Source organism: Anolis carolinensis, chromosome 3, assembly GCF_035594765.1.
Source record: "Anolis carolinensis isolate JA03-04 chromosome 3, rAnoCar3.1.pri, whole genome shotgun sequence".
NCBI classification, from domain to species: Eukaryota; Metazoa; Chordata; class Lepidosauria; order Squamata; family Dactyloidae; genus Anolis; species Anolis carolinensis.
The window spans coordinates 14,632,228-14,655,941 of NC_085843.1; the positions used below are offsets into that span (position 1 = coordinate 14,632,228).

General features: G+C 40.0%; 1 protein-coding gene across 2 annotated transcripts in view; it reads left to right on the forward strand.

The window, feature by feature from the left end:
- The window catches only part of ccdc81 (coiled-coil domain containing 81), a 35,459-nt gene extending 12,066 nt beyond the window's left edge, over positions 1-23,393 (forward strand). For both annotated transcript variants that reach the window (XM_062977110.1, XM_062977111.1), the window contains exons 7-16: positions 110-201; positions 716-935; positions 5,653-5,773; positions 7,909-8,055; positions 11,284-11,391; positions 13,600-13,769; positions 16,145-16,223; positions 18,593-18,819; positions 20,267-20,392; positions 23,049-23,393. In XM_062977110.1, coding sequence (XP_062833180.1) covers positions 110-201; positions 716-935; positions 5,653-5,773; positions 7,909-8,055; positions 11,284-11,391; positions 13,600-13,769; positions 16,145-16,223; positions 18,593-18,819; positions 20,267-20,392; positions 23,049-23,190 — 1,432 coding nt within the window. In that variant the 3' untranslated portion in view covers positions 23,191-23,393. The remainder of the gene's footprint in view (positions 1-109; positions 202-715; positions 936-5,652; positions 5,774-7,908; positions 8,056-11,283; positions 11,392-13,599; positions 13,770-16,144; positions 16,224-18,592; positions 18,820-20,266; positions 20,393-23,048) is intronic.
- Positions 23,394-23,714: the final 321 nt, after the last annotated feature.

Here is a 23,714-nt window from a genome sequence, read left to right on the forward strand (position 1 = left end):
AATCTCTGAGATTATGACTGTAGTTTTCTTAATCTAGAATGAATTCTTGAATACTGAGTTGTGCTAAAGGGGCCCTCAAATGCCTTTTGGCTGGATTTTTCCCTTATAGGATTGAAGCTAAAGAGATGGAAACCATCACTGAAGAAGGTGAAATACCCAGCACAGAAAAGGATCAGTCAGAGAAAGAGATCAGCAAAAAAGGTTGGATACAGTTTTTAATTTTTGTAATGTGTTTTATCATTGCTCACACAGTGGGAAACGGGTAGACCAGCTGTTTTTCTGGGATGCTTCCCAGGTTGTCTTGGAAACTGATTTCATAGAAATTGAAAACTTGATTCCAAGTAGAGATATAAACAGTTTGGAGTTATGGGGAAAGCGTCCCATCCTGTCCATATTTCTTTTTATGGAAATTTGAGAGTAAGAGTTTATTACATGCAGTATACGTATATCATATGTAAATTTACTTTACTTCTTGTTAAACAGAAGATATATTATGCTTTAACATATAAAATGGCACAATTTGTTATACGATCAGCCCTCTGAATCCCACCGCTTGAGATGAAGGTAACTAGTCTAAGTTCTGCCTCATAACACACTACTGTGTGTTCGGATAGATAGTTGGGGAAGTTGGGTTGGGAATAGTTGTCATACACAAATTTCACATCCCTTTACTTGCTGTTGTAGTGTGAGACAATCTCTGCTCTTGTTTGTCCAGAAAACCTTCCACCAAAGCGTCTCCTCTCTCGCCAAGCAATTACTCCAGCCAAAGTTTCTGGAGTCAGTCTGACTGAAGACCTTGAGAAGATTCTTAAGGCCAAAACCTCTGGAGCCAGTCTTCCTGAAGAAACAGAGAAGAACCTTAAGTCCAAAGTCCCGGTAGTCAGCCTGCCTGAAGAATTTGAAAAGAACCTTAAACTTAAGCTTCCCTCTGCAAGGTGAGAAGTTGGTTCAGCAGTCAGCAAAACTGGGTTGCTGTGAGCTTTCTGGGCTGTATGGCCATGTTCCAGAAGCATTCTCTCCTGACTGTTGAAACTAAACAAGTGGGGTTCATATATCTGTGGAATATCCAGGGTGGGAGAAATAACTCTTGTCTGTTTGAGGCAATATGCCGATGACAAGCTTGATTAGCATTGAATGGTCTTTCAGCTTCAAAGCCTGCCTGCTTCCTGCCTGGGGGAATCCTTTGTTGGTAGGAATTAGCTGGCCCTGATTGTTTCATGTCTGGAATTCCTCTGTTTAGTGAGTATTGTTCTTTATTTACTGTTTCGATTTTAGAGTGACAGCCAGATTTTGTTCACTTTCATGGTCTCCACCTTTCTATTGAAATTGTCCACATGATTGTGGATTTCAATGGCTTCTCTGAGACGGTGGTTGCCAGAGTGGTCCAACATTTCTGTGTTCTCAAATAATATGCTGTGTCCAGATTGGTTCATCAAGTGCTCCACTACGGCTGACTTCCTTGGTTGAGCTAGTCCGCCGTGCCTTTCATGCTCCCCGATTTGTGCCCAGGTGCTGCATTTGGTGGTCCCCATGTAGACTTGTCCACAGCTGCATGGCACATGGCAGACTCCTGCAGAGGTGAGAGGATTCTTGTTGTCCCTTGCAGAACATAGCATTTGTTGGATTTTCTTGGTGGGTCTGTAGATAGTTTGTAGGTTGTGTTCCTTCATCAGCTTCCCTATGTGGTCAGTGGTTCCCTTGATGTATGGTAAGAATTCTTTTCCTCTGGATGGATCTTTGTCTTTACTCTCGTGGTTTGTTCTTGGTCTCGCAGCTCTTCTGATGTCTGTGGTGGAGTATCCAGACAGCAAAACCTTTTTAGGTGTTGTCGAAGGCTTTCATGGCCGGGATCACAGGGTTGTTGTATGTCTTTCGGGCTGTGTGGCCATGTTCCAGAAGTATTCTCTCCTGACGTTTCGCTCACATCTATGGCAGGCATCCTCAGAGGTTGTGAGGTATGGATAAACTAGGTAAGGAAAGGAAAGAATATATATCTGTGTAGAATCCAGGGTGTGGCAAGAGTCCTTTGTCACTGGGAAGTCAGCATTAATGTTTCAGTTAATCACCCTAATTAGCATTGGAAATGTTTTGTCTCTTGCCTGGGGGCATCCTTTGTTCAGTCATTAGCTGCCCTCTGCCCTCAGAGTGTTGGTTCCCATCTACTGTTCTGATTTTAGAGTTTTTTAATACTGGTAGCCAGATTTTGTTCATTTTCATGGTTTCTTCCTTTCTGTTGAAGTTGTCCACATGCTTGTGGATTTCAATGGCTTCTCTGTGTAGTCTGACATGATAGTTGTTGGAATGGTCCAGCACTTCTGTGTTCTCAAATAGTATACTGTGTCCAGGCTGGTTCATCAAGTGCTCTGCTATGGCTGATTTCTCTGGTTGAATTAGTCTGCAGTGCCTTTCATGTTCTTTGACTCTTGTTTGGGTGCTGCGTCTGGTGGTCCCTATTATACTTGTCCACAGCTGCATGGTATCCGGTAGACTCCTGCAGAGGAGAGAGGATCCCTCTCTTTTTAAAACCCTTTTAGGCTGATTCTATGAACATAGGAAGGTGACTTGTGCTGAGTCGATCCATTGGTGTCTGTAGCCTAGCAATGTCTACTGATTTGCTGTCCCAGTAAGCAAAGGAGCTTTAGAGTGTAACTAGAGCAACAAAGTTGGAGCAATGGATTCAAATGGCAGGAAAAGAGATTCCACCTAAACATTAGGAAGAAGTTCCTGGTAGTTAGAGCTGTTTGACAGTGGACTATATAGCCTTGGATTAGGGTGGAATCTCCTTCCCTGGCGGTGTGGCTATGATGATGTGTTCCTGCATGGCAGGAGATTGAACAAGATGGTTCTTGTGGTTCTTCTAACTCCAAGATTCTGCCATTCTAAAGTAATTTACCAAAATGTACACTACCAACTTATTTCTTTCAGTTAGTCTCGAAGGTACTACATCCTTGAATTATATCTCAATATCCCAGCCAGAGGTTCCTTTCACAACTCCGTCCCTTTGCCTTAAGAACAAACAAACACATAATAATGCAGCTGTGCAATCAGGTTTCTCAGAGGTGTTTTTGAAAGATAACACAGACTTGATAGCCAGCAAGGCCATATTTCATGTCTTGATATTTTCTACTCCCCCTAATTTGGATGTGATGCGTTATGGTAATGTTATTATGTGTATAGTCAGCCTTCCACATTAGCAGGGGTTAGAGCAGGCATGGGCAAACTTTGGCCCTCCAGGTGTTTTGGACTTCAACTCCCACAATCCCTAACAGCCGATAGGCTGTTAGGGATTGTGGGAGTTGAAGTCCAAAACACCTGGAGGGCCAAAGTTTGCCCATGCCTGGGTTAGAGGCACAAGATCTCCATGAAAGTGAAAAATCAAGAAGAAAGTGCTATTTTTCACCCGAGAGAACATTTTTTAAGGAATGTCTTGGCCTTTCAAATATGTGAATAATCTGAAACAGTAAAAATCAAAATCACACATTTGGAGGGATGAGTGTACCTGTGAAATATTAATTTTTGGATAATGATGACATGCATATATTAACCACACCCATATACTCAGAAACTCCTCTGCAAATTTTTAATGCGTCTAGGATTTCCGTGGAAAGTATAAAGCGGTTGGAAGTCACAAATACAGTCCTGGGGGCTGCATAGTATGGCCTGCCTTGTTCTATTTGCTTTTGCTCTCTTCTCCCCTTACACTCTTTGTAGCCACTATTGTGACCGCTGAGCAATGATCCTCTTTCTCAATGGGAGTAAATTCTATCCTTTCCCACCCCTGCAGACAGGAAGCAGATGGGTTTTGAAGAGATGGTTGTCTTCTCTGCTAGACAGCTTTTAAATGTTTTAAGGGCTGGTCTAAGGTGTAGGGGGTGACAGATGATGTTATTCAGAGGCTGTTGAAAAGCCTGAAAAGAGAAGGGACTTAATGTGCAATTAAAGATGCAGGAGCATCTTTGGGTGCTTCCTTTGTATACGGGATTGTGAGAAATTGGAGGAGATGGATGAGAGATCTCCTCTATTATTTGTGTGCCACAGGGGGTCCTTCTTGGAAACTTTCCATTCTGGTTATTAAGGAGCTCCCAGTGGCGCAATGGGTTAACCCCTTGTGTCGGCAGGACTGCTGAGTTGAAGGTTGGGTTGCTGACCTGAAGGTTACTGGTTCGAATCTGGGGAGAGCACGGATGAGCTCATTCTGTCAGCTCCAGCTCCACATGCGTGGACATGAGAGAAGCCTCCCACAAGGATGGTAAAACATCAAAACATCCGGGCTTCCCCTGGGCAACATCCTTGCAGATGGCCAATTCTCTCACACCAGAAGCGATTTGCAGTTTATTTTATTTATTTACAGTATTTATATTCCGCCCTTCTCACCCTGAAGGGGACTCAGGGCGGATCACATGGTACACATACAAGGCAAACATTCAATTCCATATAACATAGAACAGAGACAGAGACAGACGCAGAGGCAATTTAAACCTTCTCCAGCTTTCGCTTCCTGAGGGTATGCTTCATTCCGGCCACAGGGGGAGCAGCTGCTTCATCATCCACTGCGACGGCAACTTCCTCATTCCAATGGCGGCTGGATGATTTTTTTTATGGTGTCATAAATTAGCCTCCCCACATATAAGTGGTACCTAAATTTCCTACTTGATAGATGTAACTATCATTTGGGTTGCTTAGGTCAACAAGGAGCAGGGGCTTTTTTAAAATTTTTAATTGCCGGCTGCTCACCCCAACACGGGCTGGCCTCGAACTCATGACCTCTTGGTCAGAGTGATTTATTGCAGCTGGCTGCTAACCAGCCTGCGCCACAGTCTGGCCCTTCAAGTTACTCCTGACATGAAAAAAATTCTGTTTATTTAGATAATTCTGTCAAATGTTCTCCATGCAGTGAGGAATTCCTGGAGTAACAGAACAGGGCTTTATTTATTTATGAACAGGAGAAACTTCAGTTAGCAGAGATTTGTAGCACAGCCTCTGACCTTGTTTGCTGCTCACCGCTTTAATAAGGCACTTGAGCTCTGGCTTTCATCCAGACTCCTAGGAGCCTCCAGTGGCCTAGGGGATAAAAGCCTTGTGACTTGAAGGTTGGGTTGCTGACCTGAAAGCTGCCAGGTTCGAATCCCACCCGGGGAGAGCGTGGATGAGCTCCCTCTATCAGCTCCAGCTCCATGCGGGGACATGAGAGAAGCCTCCCACAAGGATGGTAAAACATCAAAACATCCGGGCGTCCCCTGGGCAACGTCCTTGCAGACGGCCAATTCTCTCACTCCAGAAGCAACTCCGGTTGCTCCTGACACGAAAAAAAATAATCCAGACTCCTTTGTAGGCTTTATTCTTCACATGTTACTATATGGACAACTATTTACATTACTTTCTTTTTGCATTGCTTGATATTAAGTGGTGAACTAATCTACTTTCTCTTGCTGTCCATATTCTGGTGAGTTGGTGACTTGACCTGTTGGTGGTGCAGAAGTGAATTGACTGACTTGTGTCTTTTCCAGGAAGATACTCCTTTTCTGCTTTTCTAGTTATCCCTCGCAGTCTCTGAGGTGGATCCTGAGCAGCTGTTGGGTGCATTTGTCTTGATATTTATATCATTATGTGGCTACTGACCTCTACTGACAGATTGCAATTTGTGTTTTCTAGGCAACCGGTACCTGTTCCTGATCTCCCAAAGACAGAACAAGAAGCCACTTCTGCCCCAGTTCCTGCCCTCAGAGATCGGACTTCATCTCCCATTTGTCAAGATCATGGTAGGGCAGGACAGGTATAATATGTAGCTATTCTTCATTTTTGGCTATAACTCTGTGTGTGTAATACTGGGTGTTTGAGGGGATGTTTGGTGTCAGGAAGTAATTAGAAGATCTGTGTGGCTTTGAGTTTTCTGGCCTGTCTGGCCATGTTTCAGAAGCATTCTCTTCTGACATTTCACCCACATCTATGGTAGGTATCCTCAGACTTTGTGAGGTCTGTTGGAAACTAGGAAAGTAGGGTTTATATACCTCTGGAATGATGTCCAGGGTGGGAGAAAAAACTCTCGTCTGTCTGAGCCAAGTGTGAATGTTGCCATTGCCCACCTTGATTAGCATCAAATGGTCTTGCAGCTTCAAAGACTGGCTGCTTCCTGCCTGGGGGAATCTTTTGTTGGGAGGTTTCAGCTGGCCCTGATGGTTTCATGTCTGGAATTCCTGTGCTTTCTGAGTGTTCAGCCCAGTCATAGAAAATTTCTACATGGAACATTTTGAAAAGTAAGCCCTGGAAACAGCAACAAAAAAGCTCATTATATGGTTAGGATTTGTGGATGACACTTGTGATGGTCACCATTAAGCATGCCAACATAGCCAGTAATGGGAGAACATAACAGATGCAGTCCAAAAACTTTTGAGATTTTACACAACAATAAATGCTATATTCTACTTTAACTACCATGGTAGCATTTTATGAAATTCTGGGAGAGATACATGGAAGTTTCAGCCAGAGATTTCTAATGCCTCACCAAATTTCAAGCGTAAGTGGTGTCAAACTTTATTATGTCTACAGTGTATACGATATGTCCTCTTTTTTACTTTTAAGTAAGTAAAAGTAAGTAAGTATGTCCTCTTTGATTGCAATAGTTTGATTGCACTTTGAATTGTATGATGCCATCTGAGGTGGGAAAATGTAGGAAAACGGTCATTTAGTGCAGATGCTCCCTGCTTGTTTGACAGGTCAGGGACCAGGACATTGACAAAAACTTAAAATGTTTCAAAACTGCGACTCTTTCTTTAGCTTGCAAATGCAAGATTAGCAGTGAGTCGACTGTGACCGAGAAAAAGACAGCATGTGGTTGAAAGAGTGAAGAAGGGACCAAAACCGCAGTACATGGCTATAATGTAGATCTGTTGAAGGAGTGAATTGTTGGAAAGTAAGATGTTGAAAGAAGAAGGAGGTTTTTTTTACTACAGTATGCAAATTAGTGATACAAATATATTCTAAAAAGAGAGAAATATAAAATCTGATTTCTTGTGAAAAATGCATACAGGGAAAAAGTACAAAAATATGTGCTTTATTGAAATTGTATGAAAATACATGCAAAATTACATTTACACCATAGAATTGCAATGCAGTCTGACACAGTATTTTAACTGCCATGGCTCAATGCTATGGAATCCTTGGATTTGCAGTTTGATGAGGCTCCAGCATTCTTTGGTAGGTAAAGGTTTTCCCCTGACATTAAGTCTAATCGTGTCCGACTCTAAGGGTTGGTGCTCATCTTCATTTCTAAATCAAAGAACCAGCATTGTCCATAGCCACCTCCAAGGTCATGTAGCCGGCATGTGGTTACTTTCCTACCAGAGCGGGACCTATTGATCTACTCACATGTGTTTGTTTCTGAACTGCTAGGTTGGCAGAAGCTGGGGCTAACAGCAGGAGCTCACTCCACTTCCCAGATTCGAACTGCCGACCTTTCGGTCAGCAAGTTGAGCAGCTCAGCCTTACAAAACGACAACATCCACGATTCCTTGGCATTGACCCACATCAAAGTGGTGCCAACCTGCATTAATTCTCTTTAGCAGAATAAAATGCTAGCAAAAATGTAAAAATAGAGATGACTTCATTCCTGAACATGCTCTGATCAAGTAATGTTTGTCAGCTATCAAAGTCTTTTACAATAAATGAATGCGTAAATGGGTTAACACAAAATTAATACTTAGAAAAATAAGAAATAATAAGAATAAGAATAAGAATCTGAGATAATCCAAAACTGACAGATTTGCCCATCTCTATTGGTCCAATTTGTTTGTTGGATCACTCTCTGAGTTCCTCAGAAAAACTCCTAATGATTGGCCCTTTAGAACAAATGCAGACGCAGAGTTGCCTGGCAAATAATCGCCCTGTGTCTTGCCTTCTTTGCATCTCCAGGAAATGTGTTACTTGTGCCTGCAGCGAGAACAGAGGAACGTTCCTCTGCAGTTGACCGAAGAACGGAGGAAGAAAGACAGGGAAGAAGACTGCATCCTGGCACAATATCAAGCCATGAAAGACCAGGAAGCCCTTCAAAAGCAGCTGGTACTCACATATTTAAAACATGCACCAGAAAGTTTTTAAAAAAAAATATATACAGGGATGGGTCAAAAGGTTTTGCCTCCTGTGTCATAAAAACATTATGAAGGAACATATAACAGTAGGAGTTGCTACAGATCATAGCCTGAACTATCATCTATGCAAAACTACCGTTCAATATCATCACCATCAATTTGTACACATTTGCACCATCGCTTAACCCAGGTATCAAAATTGTTTTGGGAAAATTCAGAGTTTTGCTTTGAGAGCCGTGATTTTAAAGCTGTTTTAACGTCGTTCAAGTCATTGAATCTGAAACCATGTAGGTTGTCTTTCAGAGGTCCAAAAATACATCCTACGTGGTTTCAGATTCAATGACTTGAATGATACTAAAACAGCTTTAAAATCATGGGTCATGAAGCAAAACCCTGAATTTTTCCAAAATGGTTTTGATACCTGGGTTCGACGATGAAACAGATGTGTACAAATTGATAGTGACTAAGTTGAATGGTAGTTTTGCATAGAGGATAGTTCAGGCCATGATCTGTAGCAACTTCTGCTGTTATATGTTCCTTCATAACGTTTTTATGACACAGGAGGCGAAGCTTTTTAAACCACCCCATAAGTATGTGTATGTTTATATATATATATATATATATATATATATATATATATATATATATACACACACACACACACACACACACACACACACACACACACACATACATACATACACACATACATACACACACACACACACACACACGTATATATATTGGATAGAATGAACTGCAAGGTACAGTGTGCCCTTGGTGTCTGCTGGGGTTTGGTTCCAGGACTTTCCCAATAGATACTGAAATCTGTGGATACAGGACTCTCATTATATACGATGATATAGTGAAATTATATCCCTTACGAGGGTTATCCAAAAAGTAGATTATGTTTTGGAATTAAAAATGAACAAATTTAGGAGAAAACATTTACCATATGCAGTTGAAAGCCACACCCAAATACCACTTCTCAGCATAGTCACCATTCAAATCTAGGCACTTATAGCGATGAATGAGCTTGGCAACTCCTTCCCCACAAAACTCTGCCGCTTGTGTCCTCAAATAGCCGGTCACCCCTTCCCGCAGCTGTGCATCGTCACCAAAACGCTGCATTGATGATGCAAGCGGCAGAGTTTGGTGGGGAAGGAGTTGCCAAGCTCATTAATCGTTATGATAAGTGCCTAGATTTGAATGGCAACTATGCTGAGAAGTGGTATTTGGGTGTGGCTTTCAACTGCATAGGGTAAATGTTTTCTCCTATACTTTGTTCATTTTTAATTCCAAAACGTAATCTACTTTCTGGATAACCCTCGTATAAAAGTGCAAAATCAAGATTTGCTTTGGGGATATTTGGAGGGCAGAGAAGGGAGAATATTTTCAAGCTGTGGATGATAGAATCCATGGATATCGAGGGCCAACTGAATTATCTGCTTTTTTTTGTGAATTTTAGAGTACTGAGACCCACTAAGTCTTATTCATGGTGGAAAGGCAAGATTTCAATACAGGGATTGATTGATCCTGAGTATTTGTATCTTCTGTGTTCATAGGGCCCATGGCAGCATCCAGGGTTTAAAGCATATATCCAGGGAAAAAAATGAGATACTTTTGATCTCCAAATGTGCCTGGTGTTCAAAATCATAGTTCTAAATTGAGAAGAGCATCTACTGATAGCCCTGGAGAGCTTGCTCAGGTTGCTTGAGGATATTGGGCAACTGGGTTTGGAAAAAGCCTTTGAGCTGTTTGGGAATGGGAGGAGAGATGGGCACAGTCTTTGAGAAGTGAAAGACAGTTAGGTGCCTGGACCTAAGACTCATAGAAGAGTTCACAAGAACCATCTAGTTCCAGACCTCAATCATGTAGGGAGACACAATGAAAGCATGCCTGAAAGATGGCTATCCAACCTCAATCTAAAGATTTCCAAAGAAGCGGGATCCACCACTCTCTGAGGCAATCTATTCCACCGCCAGACCATTCTTACAATCTAGAAGTACTTCCTAATATTTAGGTGGCAGGTGGAGTGGCTTCAGCTTCATAGAGGACTTTAGGGGTAGCACATAAGCAACACTTGGAAGCTACGTATTAAATATCTAACTCCAGGGGATGTCACCACACATTCAAAGCACTGCTGTCTCCAACCTGGTAGAGTCCTATACCAAGAGAAAGAGATAATAGGATGGCGACAGCCCTTCACTCTTAGTCAATCTCTGGTGTCCCATGCAGTCCAACCCTATTCCGCCATGAAGGATGACACGATCAAAGCACACTAGATAGATGGCCAACAAGCTGCAATTTAAAAACGTCCAAAGAAGGAGACTCCACTGGGTTGCTATGAGTTTTCCAGGCTGTATGGCCATGTTCCAGAAGCATTCTCTCCTGATGTTTCACCCACATCTATGGCAGGCATCCTCAGAGGTTGTGAGATCTGCTGTAAACTAGGCAAGTGGGGTTTATATATTTGTGAAAGGTCCAGGTGGGAAAAAGAACTCTTGTCTGTTGGAGGCAAGTGTGAATGTTGCAATTAATCACCTTGATTAGCATTGAAAAGCCTTGCAGCTTAAAAGCCTAGCTGATTCCTGCCTGGGGGAATCCTTTGTTGGGAGGTGTTAGCTGGCCATGATTGTTTCATGTCTGGAATTCCTCTGTTTTCTGAGTGTTTTCCTTTATTTACTGTTCTAATTTTATAGCTTTTTTAATACTGGTATCCAGATTTTGTTCATTTTCATGGTTTCCTCCTTTCTGATGAAGTTGTCCACCTGCTTGTGGATTTCAATGGTTTCTCTGTGTAGTCTGACATGTTGGTTGTTCAAGTGATCCAGCATTTCTGTGTTCTCAAATAATATGCTGGGTCCAGGTGGGTTCATCACGTTCTCTGCTATGGCTGACTTTTCTGGATGAGTTAATCTACAGTGCCTTTCATGTGTCTTGACGTGTGTTTGGACAATGCTGCATTTGGTGGTTCCTATGTAGACTTCTTGTTCACAGCTGCATGGTATACGGTAGACTCCTGCAGAGGTGAGAGGATCCTTCTTGTCCTTTGCTGAACGTAGCATTTGTTGGATTTTCTTTGTGGGACTTTAGATAGTTTATAGGTTGACTCCACACACACTGATGCATTCCCTATATACTTTTTTTTTAATTTCTCCCTGTCATTTCCATCTCAAATGTGTTTCATCAACTACAGATGAAAGACATGATGAGCCGAGAACAGAGCCAGAAAATTGCAGCATTTAACCTGGGGATTTCTGAAGCCATCAGACAACACAAAAGTGAAAAACCTCCAGAAGCCTATGTAAGCATATGCATCTTTTGCAGTATTCTAGCTGTCTCAGTGCTTGGAAAGAAAAAAGATGAACTTTATATTGCACTGACCACAGTCCACTTCTTCAGATGAATCCATCCCTGACTTTGATGTAGTGTGAGTGATAGATCATGAAAACTTTTGACGATTCCACCAGACTCTCTTTCCCCTTTCCTTCCTTTCTTTTTATACAAAAAGTATTTTTTTCTGAAGTAGCATTGAAGCGTTAATGCTAATATGTTATTGTTAAATTGCTAAAGAAAATTAATTCATAAGTGTTAAAACATTTATTGAGTTAGACAAAACAATTATTTGCAACCTCTCAGCCCACTCAGAACATGTAATGAAACTAATTTGTTAATTGCCTTGTTAACTGAGCTGTTAAATTTTAGTTTTTTTTAAAAAACAAACAAACATATAAAATGACTGAAACGGTCTTTTGGTAAGAAATGCTAACCATTATTCAAAAGCATTGTAATTGGTACAGTAGAGTCTCACTTATCCAAGCTAAACGGGCCGGCAGAAGCTTGGATAAGCGAATATCTTGGATAATAAGGAGGGATAAAGGAAAAGCCTATTAAGCTTTTACAAATTAAGCACCGAAACATCAAGTTATACAACAAATTTGACAGAAAAAGTAATTCAATATGCAGTAATATTATGTTGTAATTACTGTATTTACGAATTTAGCACCAAAATATCACGATATATTGAAAACATTGACTACAAAAATGGCTTGGATAATCCAGAGGCTTGGATAAGTGAGGCTTGGATAAGTGAGACTCTACTGTATTTAAAAATTAAATGGAATTGTTTTGAAATATTCATGAAACATCTCCAAAGGACTGTAGCCCATTTAAAGATCAACAGAGCTTAAACTACCATATATTTAACTTCTGTACTCACGCTGATTTTTCCTATTATCATGTGCCTGGATGGGATAGACCAGGGGTCCCCAAACTTTTTAAACAGGGGGCCAGTTCATGATCCTTCGGACCGTTGGAGGGCCGGACTATAGTTGGCCACCGAGCAATAATAATTAATAACAACAACAACAACAACAACAACAACAAAGTAGGTTGAAAGAGTCCAACCCCCTTCTGCCTTTGTGCACCAAAAGCACAAGCAAAGCACCCCTGACAGATGGCCACCCAGCCTCAATGTTAATAATAATAATTATAATTATAATAAAGAGGGTTGGAAGAGACCCCTTGGGCCATTTAGTCCAACTCCTTCTGCCTTTGTGCACCAAAAGCACAAGCAAAGCATCCCAGACAGATGGCCACCCAGCCTCAATGTTAATAATAATAATAATAATAATAATAATAATAATAATAATAATAATAATAATAATAATAATGGTTGTAAGAGAAGAAGAGACCCCTTGGGTCATTTAGCCCAACCCCCTTCTGCCTTTGTGCCATGGGGGCCGGATAAATAGCTTCGATGGGCCGCATCCGGCCCCCGGGCCTTAGTTTGGGGACCCCTGGGATAGACCATGACTCTTATTAATCTCTGTTTTTTGGACAAAGGAATCTATATGTGTAGCCTGGTATATTAAATTATCCTTGAACTTTCTTAAAAATGAATAACAGAGGCCAGAGTGTCTTTGTTCTGCCAGGCTGGACTTTATTTACTTCTGCACTGAAAATAATTAGGCTTGTCAGATTGAAAACTAGGTAGGACTCTTGTACCTTTTGGTTGTGTAGACATTGTAATTTCAGTAGGTGTTGCTTGTTCCATGATTGTATGACAAGCAAGAGCTTCTGAAATTCCCTCTTCTAGGCAACTCTTCAAAGTAGAAGATCTGGCTCTAGTTATCATTTTGGCAACCCTATCAGGAATTGGTACAGTGCTTGGAGAAGTCACTTTTTTGGACTACATTTCTCAGGAGACCATAGCCAGCATGCTCTCTAGGCAATAACATAAAGGTTGGAGAATCCTGGGAGATGTAGTCTATAAAAGCTGTGGGTTGGGATTATTGCTGGGTGCTATTGAGTGATTTCTGACTCATGGTGACCCTAAGACAAACCTACTACAAAGGTTTTCTTGGCAATAGAAGATTTGAGGCTGGGAGAATGTAGTTAACCCAAGGTGGGTTTCCATGGCCAAGTGAGGATGTGAATCCTATTCACCAGAGTCCTAGTCTGATACCGAAACCACAGTGTTACATAAACTATGCTATCTTTCTTCTAATAGAAGTCCTACATTTTTGAGAAGAGGCCGGTTAGTTCCACTCCTCATCAAAAACAAGAAGTGTATGGACAACAGCTGGGGAAACAACTGGAGGAGAAGGAGAAGAGGGAAAAGAAAGAGAAGCGGGACCAAGACCTCATTGACCGCCTGGAGCATGTGCAACTGGCAGAAGAGTAAGTCTTCTAGGACACTGGTTCTCAACCTGGGGTCCCCAGGTGTTTTGGCCTACAACTCCCAGAAATCCCAACCAGTTTACCAGCTGTTAGGATTTCTGGGAGTTGAAGGCCAAAACATCTGGGGACACACAAGTTGAGAACCACTGTTCTAGGAGGAGTCATTCCTCTAAGTATCCCCATCTCAGGGTATTTGTTGCTTTAAGTCAAGGGTGGACTAAAAGTGACTCCTGGGCCACATGCAGTTCTTGCGGAAAGCAGTCAGTGGCCCCCGTATGTCCCAATGGATTTTTAATTTTCTCTCCGGAAAATTAAAAATATTTTCCTAAGTGGCTCAAAACCAGTACAAAATACAATATTTTGCTCCATTGGCCCCACCACATACCATGGAAACTCTCCAAGAGCACACAAAAATGTGGGGTGTCAAAAATGGGGTGAATTTAAACTCAGAAATAATGTTGCTTCTTGCTTCTTGGTAAACCTATTTTCAACTGCTGTTTCTGTTTCTGTTTCTGTTGTTGTTGTTGTTGTTGTTGTTATTGTTGACTTAAAGAGTCTCATTTGGTTTGATTTACTGGCCTCTGGAGTATTTTCAAAGTACAGTAGAGTCTCACTTATCCAACATAAACGGGCTGGCAGAACGTTGGATAAGCAAAAATGTTGGATTATAAGGAAGGATTAAGGAAAAGCCTATTAAATAATAATAATAATAATAATAATAATAATAATAATAAGAAGAAGAAGAAGAAGAAGAAGAAGAAGAAGAAGAAGTTTATTTATATCCCGCCTCCATCTCCCCCGAAGGGGACTCGGGGCGGCTTACAGCAAATGTCAAATTACGTTATGATTTTACAAATTAAGCACCAAAACATCATGTTTTAGAACAAATCGACAGAAAAAGCAGTTCAATACATGGTAACTTTATGTAGTAATTGCTATATTTTTACAAATTTAGCAACAAAACATCACAATATATTGAAAACATTGACTACAAATACATTGTCTACTAAAAGGTAGACTGCATTGGATAATACAGAACGTTGGATAAGCAAAGGTTGGATAAACGAGACTACTGTATTGGATTTTGGGAGACTGGGAGAACAAAACTTGTGCTTTACAGCAGTTTTGATTAATTTTTGGGTTCAGAGTGGTTGGAGCAAAAGTCACAATTTCTAAAAAAAACTTTTTAAGAGATACTAAGGCTTTGTTGCAGAAGTGATTCTAGCTAAAGGAAGGATAAAAATCTGTCCCTTTCCACTTTAAATTGGCATCTTTTGCGATTGAAGAGGGCATGGATACCATTCGAATTTTCTTATTCAATTAGTACAGCACTCTAAGCATTAGTCTTGCTTAGGTTTCCACAGTCTGTTGCTTTTCTGATTTGGAGACTATAACTCCCATCAGGCATAGCCAGCTCAATCATGATAGGAGTTGTAGTCCATCCAGAAGCCTGATCTTATGGCTTTTATTCAGTTTCTAGATATGGCTAGTCAAATGTAATTTGGAGTCTTTTTTTTTTTTTTACAATGGAGGTAACCATTCCCTATAGTAGATTTCCAAAACAAAATCAAATCCATGTATTAAACAACTGATCATTAATGAGAATTAGATTTGCAGCGTGAGAGCATGCATTGTGAGAGAAAATAATGTATTTAACACACTGGATGAACTTGTGTGAGTCACCTTAGGGTTGCCATATGTTGGGAAGCAATAACAATAAAGTGTCTTCAATAAAACAATCAAGCTGTCAACAGAGTTGGCTTTAGGTTCTTTGGAAATGGGATGAGAAACTAATTTAAGGACACTCATGATTGATGGTTATTGAGAAGAATCTTGCAAAGCAGAAAGACGAGGAGGAAATAATAGTTTTCATTATGTTAATCACACGTGTCAGTTTAGAAAAGACCATTTAATGAGTTAGGTATTTGAGGCCAAACATTCAATTTACTTCGAGTTACAGACTCAGATTTGTATCTGCACATATAAAAATGGAAATGTAGAGCCATCGTTATGAAAGGAAATTCCTAAATAATAGATGCTGTATATTCTAATAATTATATGCCATGCGGTGGCGCAATGGATTAAACACTTGTCCTAGCTGAACTGCTGACCCGAAGGTTGGAGGTTCAAATCTGCAAATCGGGGTGAGCTCACATCTGTCAGCCCTAGCTTCCCATGCAGGGACATGAGAGAAACCCTCTGCAGGATGGTAACAGATTTGGGCACCCCTGGGCAATGTCTTTGAAGACGGCCGATTCTCTCACACCAGAAGCGACTTGCCTCAATTCGCTTCTGACACAATTTTAAAAAAATCTAAAATCTAATAATTAGATATTGCATACTCTAATAACTGTGTGTTTCATCCTTTTTTCTAGGTTAGCTGCCCAAAGAGCAAAATTCCTGAAGGATAAGATGGAAGAAATGCAATGTTATAAGAAGGCTTTGGACATCCAGGTAAAAGTAGCGGGTTCTGACAAAAAAAATTCACAGTAAAATCCTGTACACAAATATTCAGAAACTGTTTCCATTGAGTTCAGTAAGTCCAAAGTAAGTGCTTATAATACTGGTGGCGAATTGGATGTATCAAAGTCATTTATACCGTCCAACATTTCCCAGATGAAAACTGGAACGCATGCAGCCAAGTAACATCAGAAATGTTATTGCTACTATTGCTACCAATTGGGACATTTGGAGGAAATGCTCACTGGCAGACCAATTACCGTATATACTCGAGTATAAACCGACCCGAATATAAGCCGAGTAACCTAATTTTACCACAAAAAAACCTGGGAAAACATTGACTCCAGTATATGCCGAGGGTGGTAAATTTCAGAAATAAAAATAGATACCAATATAATTACATTAATTGAGGCATCAGTAGGTTAAATGTTTTTTAATATTTACATAAAGCTCAAATTTAAGATAAGACTGCCCAACTCTGATCAAATCATTCTTCTTATCTTCTTCAATGTAAATGTCCTTATGTATCCTTTTAATAATAATAGAGTAAAATAATACATGTAATAATAATAATAATAATAAATACAGGAAAATAATACATGTAATAATAAATAGGGTAAAATAATAAATGCAATAATAATAAGATCAGAGTGAAATAATAAATGTAATAATAATAATAATAGAGTAAAATAAATGTAATAGTAGCAACAATAATAGAGAAAAATAATAAATGTAATAATACCAATAATAATAGAGAAAAATAATAAATGTACCATATATTCTCGAGTATAAGCTGACCCAAATATAAGCCAACCAGGACCCTCACCCGAGTATAAGCCGAGGGGGGCTTTTTCAGTCTTAAAAAAAGGGCTGAAAAACTAGGCTTATACTCGAGTATATACAGTAATTTAGTTTTATGCACTGCCCTCGCTTCCCCAGTTCCCCATATTCCTCTACCTAATCCCTAGAATTTGCGTTTGCTAGAAGGTCTGAAGTTTATCTGTTTGCATTGTGTTTTGAGACAATGAGCTGTTCCTGCTTTTCGGTTGACTCTGTTGCATAGTGGAATCACAAATTGTTAAGCTGAATGTGTGTAGGTTTCCCCCCAAGCTTTGGAGCTAGCAAAATAAGAAAATCAAAAATATGCTTCCATCATTTGGGCAAGCCAGTCTGGGGACCACAAACACACCCAGTTCCCCAATTAAAAAAAATTAAAATGACTTTGCAACTTCTAGTTTACTTCCTTATTGACTAAAGTCCTCTTCTGAAGGTCTCTAGTGGAGCCCAAAAGTCTGGGAATTATGGCAGGATCCCTCCCTGTTATAATAATTAAAAATATAAAATGTAAAAACAAACCAGAAGGGAGTTGAGTGTCCCTTATCCAATTGGGTTCAGAAGAGTTTTGGATTTCTTTCCAGATTTTGGAATATTTGCATATGCACACATAATGAAATATCTTGGAGATGGGAACCAAATCTAAAGATGAAATTCATTTATGTTTCATATACACCTTGTACACATATCCTGAAGGCAAGTTTATACTCAACATCTTCAATAATTTTGTGCATGAAACAAAAAGCGAAGGTGTTACTATTGCAGATTTTGGAGTACAGGCAATCCCCAAGTTTTGAACAAGATAGATTGTGTAGGTTTGTTTTTAAATTGAATTTGTATGTAAGTCAGAATAGGTACATTTTTGAGTGTTACTCCAGCTATATAGAAGCTTTGGATAGCATAGGGAAAGGTTTATTTATTTATTTACAACATTTTTATCCCGCCTTTCTCACCCGAGGGGACTCAAGGCGACTTACAACAACCAGCAAAATTGAATACCTCACTTTCTGGCCTTGTATTTATTTATTTATTTATTTATTTATTTACAGTATTTATATTCCGCCCTTGTCACCCCAAAGAGGACTCAGGGTGGATCACAACACACACAAATATTCAATGCCATTGGACATACATGATAGACAAACAGATAGAGGCATATTGGCATTTTTTCCAACTTAGGCGCCTGGAGGTTATGCTTGATTTTGGCCACAGGGGGATGCTGTCACTCCATCCACTATGTCAACGAGCCCTTTGATTGCAGAATTTTTCCTCCTTGTTCTTTGATCGCCTGCATTTTTAATGGTGCCATAAAACACCTCCCCATTTTTTTTCTTATATCAGGAGTGACTTGAGAAACTGCTAAGTGGAGCCTAAATTCTCTACTCACAGCTCAGAGGTTTTCAAACTGCTTAGTTGGGCAGTGAATTTTATGAATTCATATAACAAATGTTGAAAGCAGTTATAAGAGCAAAAGAGGCATGAGGGAATCTCTTTCTGTTGATTAAATTTCCTCCTTCTTTTGGTTCCAGGTTAAGCTGAAACCAGCTCCTTTACCGGAATATGTGCCCAATTCAACTGAGGTCATCTTTGGGAAGAATGATATGAACAATGAGAAAATGGCAGAGAGAAGGAAACGAGCCCAGGAGTATTTCAAACACCAGCTGCAGGCAGCTGCGGATCACCGGCGGGCAGCGATACTCAGCCAGTTGGTCGACCAAAGGAAAGCGGCAGAGATGATTCAGAAAGCAAGGAAGCAGTAAGAACAGGAACTCGTGTACTGGAGTCATTGCACAAAGTTTGGGATGTGCTGGGTAGTTTCATTTGATGCCTGTCTTATCCGGGGGTGAATTCAATTTCAGGGAGGTTGTCAAAGACCACATTCCTATACATTTATTTCCAGCTTTCTATTTATTTCTTCATTCATTGCCAGTATTTGAACCACTGTCTCCTTCCCCAAACTATGAGCAAGCAACTGGGCAAGGGAAATTAAAAAATAATTTCCGGAAGGAACACGTGATGTCCTCTTCTCGTTTACCAGTTTTTGTTTCCTAACTTCTGTGTTAGGATGTTTGATGGCTGTCCTGAAAATTATGGGTGTTCCAAGTGAATATGAACATGAAAATGAATATGAAAAATATAGTTCCATGGCATTCAAACCTTGCAGGCTCCAATTCAAATGGGCTTGGCTAAAAATGGTGCTCCCATCCATTTGTTCAGAGTAATCTTATAGGATTCTTATTATTATTATTATTATTATTATTATTATTATTATTATTATTATTACAGTAGAGTCTCACTTATCCAGCATTCGCTTATCCAATGTTCTGGATTATCCAACGCATTTTTGTAGTCAATGTTTTTAATACATCATGACATTTTGGTGCTAAATTCATAAATACAGTAATTACTACGTAGCATTACTGCGTATTGAACTACTTTTTCTGTCAAATTTGTTGTATAACATGATGTTATGATGCTTAATTTGTAAAATCATAACCTAATTTGATGTTTAATAGGCTTTTCCTTAATCCCTCCTTATTATCCAACATATTCGCTTATCCAACGTTCTGCCGGCCCGTTTATGTTGGATAAGTGAGACTCTACTGTATTATTATATTTTTTTATTCATTTCTATCCCACTTTTCTCCCATAGGTGGGACTCAAAGCGGCATACCATATATAAAATTCATACAAATGCATTCGACCACAATACATAATCAGTTAAAACATCATATCCCAATATAAAAACCCAATTTAACATATCAAATTAAACACTTTAAAAAGTGGGTTACTCAATGTTACTATGTTAGTACTAAGGTCTTCAGATATTGTTGTGTGTCTTCAAGTCATTTTTGACTTTTGATGACCCTAAGGTGAACCTATTACAGGATTTTCTTGGCAACATTTGTTCAAAGGTTTGCCATTGTCTTCTTTTGTGGCTGAGAGAAGTTGACTTGGACAAGGTCACCAAATGGGTTTCCATGGGCAAGTAGACATCCAAACCTGGTCTCCAGAGTCTCATGCTCAAACCCTGACCCCACCCTGGCTTTTTGATAACCTTAGACACCCCTTGATGCATGGAGAGCATCTATAGTGAGGACACTGGAAAGGGTTAGAGGATAGAATTGGTGAAGTTCTCGATCCCTTGAGAACATTCATTGAAAGTAGCCAATATCTGACTAGGTTTCCCCCTGATTTTCTAGGTGGATAGCTGAAAAAGGAGCACGGATGGAGAAGATCTTCCAGATGAATTTGGCCTTGCAAGAAGACTGGCGGAAGAGTGCGGAAATGAAAAGGCAGAGGGATTATGAAGAGAAGCTCTTCCAGCGGTAAAGATCTCCATAGGGAGCCACTTCCCATCCTTAGGGATAAGCTTATTGCTAGTGGGAGTGAGGCTACTAGATTGGCAAATACTTTGGCTACCTAGAGCAAAAGCGGAAACCACTACTTGGGTGGCAGTCTCATGCCACTTTGTGGATGCAGGATGTGGAATATCCCTTTCCTGCACCTTTATGGTTGGAAATGTCTTTAAATATTTGAAGGGATGTCATGTGGAAGATGGAGCGAGCTCTTCTTCTCCTTCTCCAGAGCACAAGGCAGTGCCATCTATTTCAAATAAAGAATCATTAGGAAGACTGCTCAAATGTGCTCAAGAGCGGAATAGAGAGGGTGTTTGATTTTCTTTCTTTGGTAGTCTTTAAAGAGAGGCTGGATGGGCATTTTTAAAGGATGTGTCTTCCTACATGGCATGGGATCAGATCAGATGCCTATAGCCGTCCCTTCCAGTGCTATGTTACTAAGTCTAGGCTTGCTGATTTCCGCTCTTTGTCACCACTGTGTCCAGGGCTTACTGGGTTCCAACAAAATTATTTTATTGTTTTTATTCCATTAGAATCCTTATCTTGGGAAGGGAGAGCTTTTATTCATTTGTTCGTTTTCCCTTCATACATTATCTCCTTTAAAAGAAAGATGAGCAGACACAGATGCAATTCCCTCTTCAGTGGGTTTCATTTTATAATTTTCAGTTAAAAATTAAATCTGTGACCCATTTCCACTACACAGTTATAACACCATGATTCCACTTTATCTGTCATGGCTTGGAGTTTGGTGAGCCATCTATCCCTAAACTATAAATCCCAAGATTTTCTTGGATGGGACCATGGTAGTTAACTACAACTGTGTAGTGTATAACTGTGTGGTCTGTTTATTTTGAGTTTCTTCTGGGCTAATTTGCCCTTATTCATGGATCTTGGAGGTATTTCGGGTTAAACACCATTCACTGTAGACCCTGGATCTTAGGTGAGGTCATTGCATTTTTGAGCCAGGACCCGCTGCAAACCAAAACAAATCTTAAAGAAAGCATCAAAAAACCAATAAAAACTTCCTAATTGTGAGAGGTGTTCAGCAGTGGAACTCTCTGCACCAGAGTGTGGTGGAGGCTCCTTCCTTGGAGGCTTTTAAGCAGAGGCTGGATGGCCATCTGCTGGGGGTGCTTTGAATACATTTTCCTGCTTCTTGGCAGGGGGTTGTACGGGATGGCCCATGAGGTCTCTTCCAACTCAGTGATTCTATGATTCTGTGATTCCCACGGGAAGTGGCCTTGCATTATGTGATGGCCTCTGTGGGACTCAGTTTCGGCAGCGCAGAGAAACAGAGAGAAGATCCTTGGATTGACAGCAGTAGCAGGGGAACACAATAGGACCAGAAAAGCAGTTTCAGGGCTTCTGTTGTCCATCTTTGTCCCAAGTAGATACAATTCAAATTGATGTTTTGAATTTTGATGCCAATAATAATAATAATAATAACAACAACAACAACTTTATTTTTATATCCCGCCTCCATCTCCTCACAGGGACTCAGGGTGGTTAACATGGGGCTAATAATAATAATAATAATAATAATAATAATAATAATAATAATAATAATAATAATAATTTATTTATATACTGCTCTATCTCCCTGGAGGGACTCAGGGTGGTTTCCAAAGGTATAAAACATAATACAAAATTTAACACATCAAATAAAACACACAGCAGTTTCAGTTAAAATGAGAGTCACAATCAGCGTCTTCAGTCAGGGAACAGTAATCATTAGTCAGGGCAATGCTGGCATAGTCCATTTTTAGAGATAAGTAAGAACTTATGCACATACAGTGGAGTCTCACTTATCCAACATAAACGGGCCAGCAGAATGTTGGATAAGCGAATATGTTGGATAATAAGGAGGCATTAAGGAAAAGCCTATTAAACATCAAATTAGGTTATGATTTTACAAATGAAGCACCAAAACATCATGTTAGACAACAAATTTGACAGAAAAAGTAGTTCAATACGCAGTAATGCTATGTAGTAATTACTGTATTTATTAATTTAGCACCAAAATATCACGATATATTGAAAACATTGACTACAAAAATGTGTTGGATAATCCAGGACGTTGGATAAGTGAGACTCTACTGTACCTTGGGGCCAGGAGATAGATGGAATACCAAGGTCTGATATGGATAATGAGACTAATCTTGGTCAAAAACCTGCTGAAACCAGTAGGTTTTTAGATCATTACGGAAGGTGTATAAAGTGGGGGCCTGTCTGATATCCAAGCCCAAATAATCAAGATAGAACAGAATAAAATACATACATAAGCACAACATCATTAACGGATCATATTAAAACAAATCAAAACATATTTGTACACAATAACATAATAATAAGATAAAATAAGAGGCCACCTATTAACAGTAGAACAAAGATTAACCTAGAAACAAACTGGGCTAAGATGCAAGGAGTGTATATTGTAAACCTGATGGGTGAGAAAGTGCTGCAGTGTTTAATGGGAGAATTGGAGGTGGGATAAGCAGTGAAATTATTCCCAACTGATGGAGCAGAGTAGAAATTTGTTGGGCAAAGTGATTGCCAAGTAAGCCATCTTTTCCTTTCTTCTCAGATATGCTCAATGCTTTGCTAAACTCCTATTTCCTTTCACTAGGACCGGTGACAAGCTCCTGCTTTTGGACCAGTGTGCGAGGTACCGTCGTTGCTATCGATGCAAGAAGGGCCTGGGCACCTGTGGGGAAAACAATGCATGGACAGATACAAAATACGTCCCTGGATCCCGGCTAGTTGTTTGACGCAATCTGATCTGCCACTTCCTTTCCCTCCCTCTTTGTATCATATGAAAACATTGTTCTTTTTTCTAAGAACAGAATTCTGTTCACTTTGCTGTGCGCATGATTCAATCCCTATTGCTTTCTGACTCAAGATTACCACGTTTGAGATATTATTGTGCAGAATTATGTTAAATTAAAAAATAATAATAAATGGAAGTACTCCAGTAAGTGATTTTTCTTTTTGTTTTGCGAGCTATAAATGTGTTGCTACCATGTTGTTTTAGGGAGGAGATGAACATGTGGATGGGAGATGGGCATCATATAGCAGGCTTGCGAGATCTGCTTTGTTTTTCTGTAATCATTTCAATGTCTGTAAAGAAGGACTTTTAGGGGCCCCTGGTGACACAGTGCGTTAAAGCGCTGAGCTGCTGAACTTGCGGACAAAAAGGTCCCACGTTCAAATCCCGGGAGCGGAATGAGTGCCTGCTGTTAGCCCCAGCTCCTGCCAACCTAGCAGTTCGAAAACATGCAAATATAAGTAAATC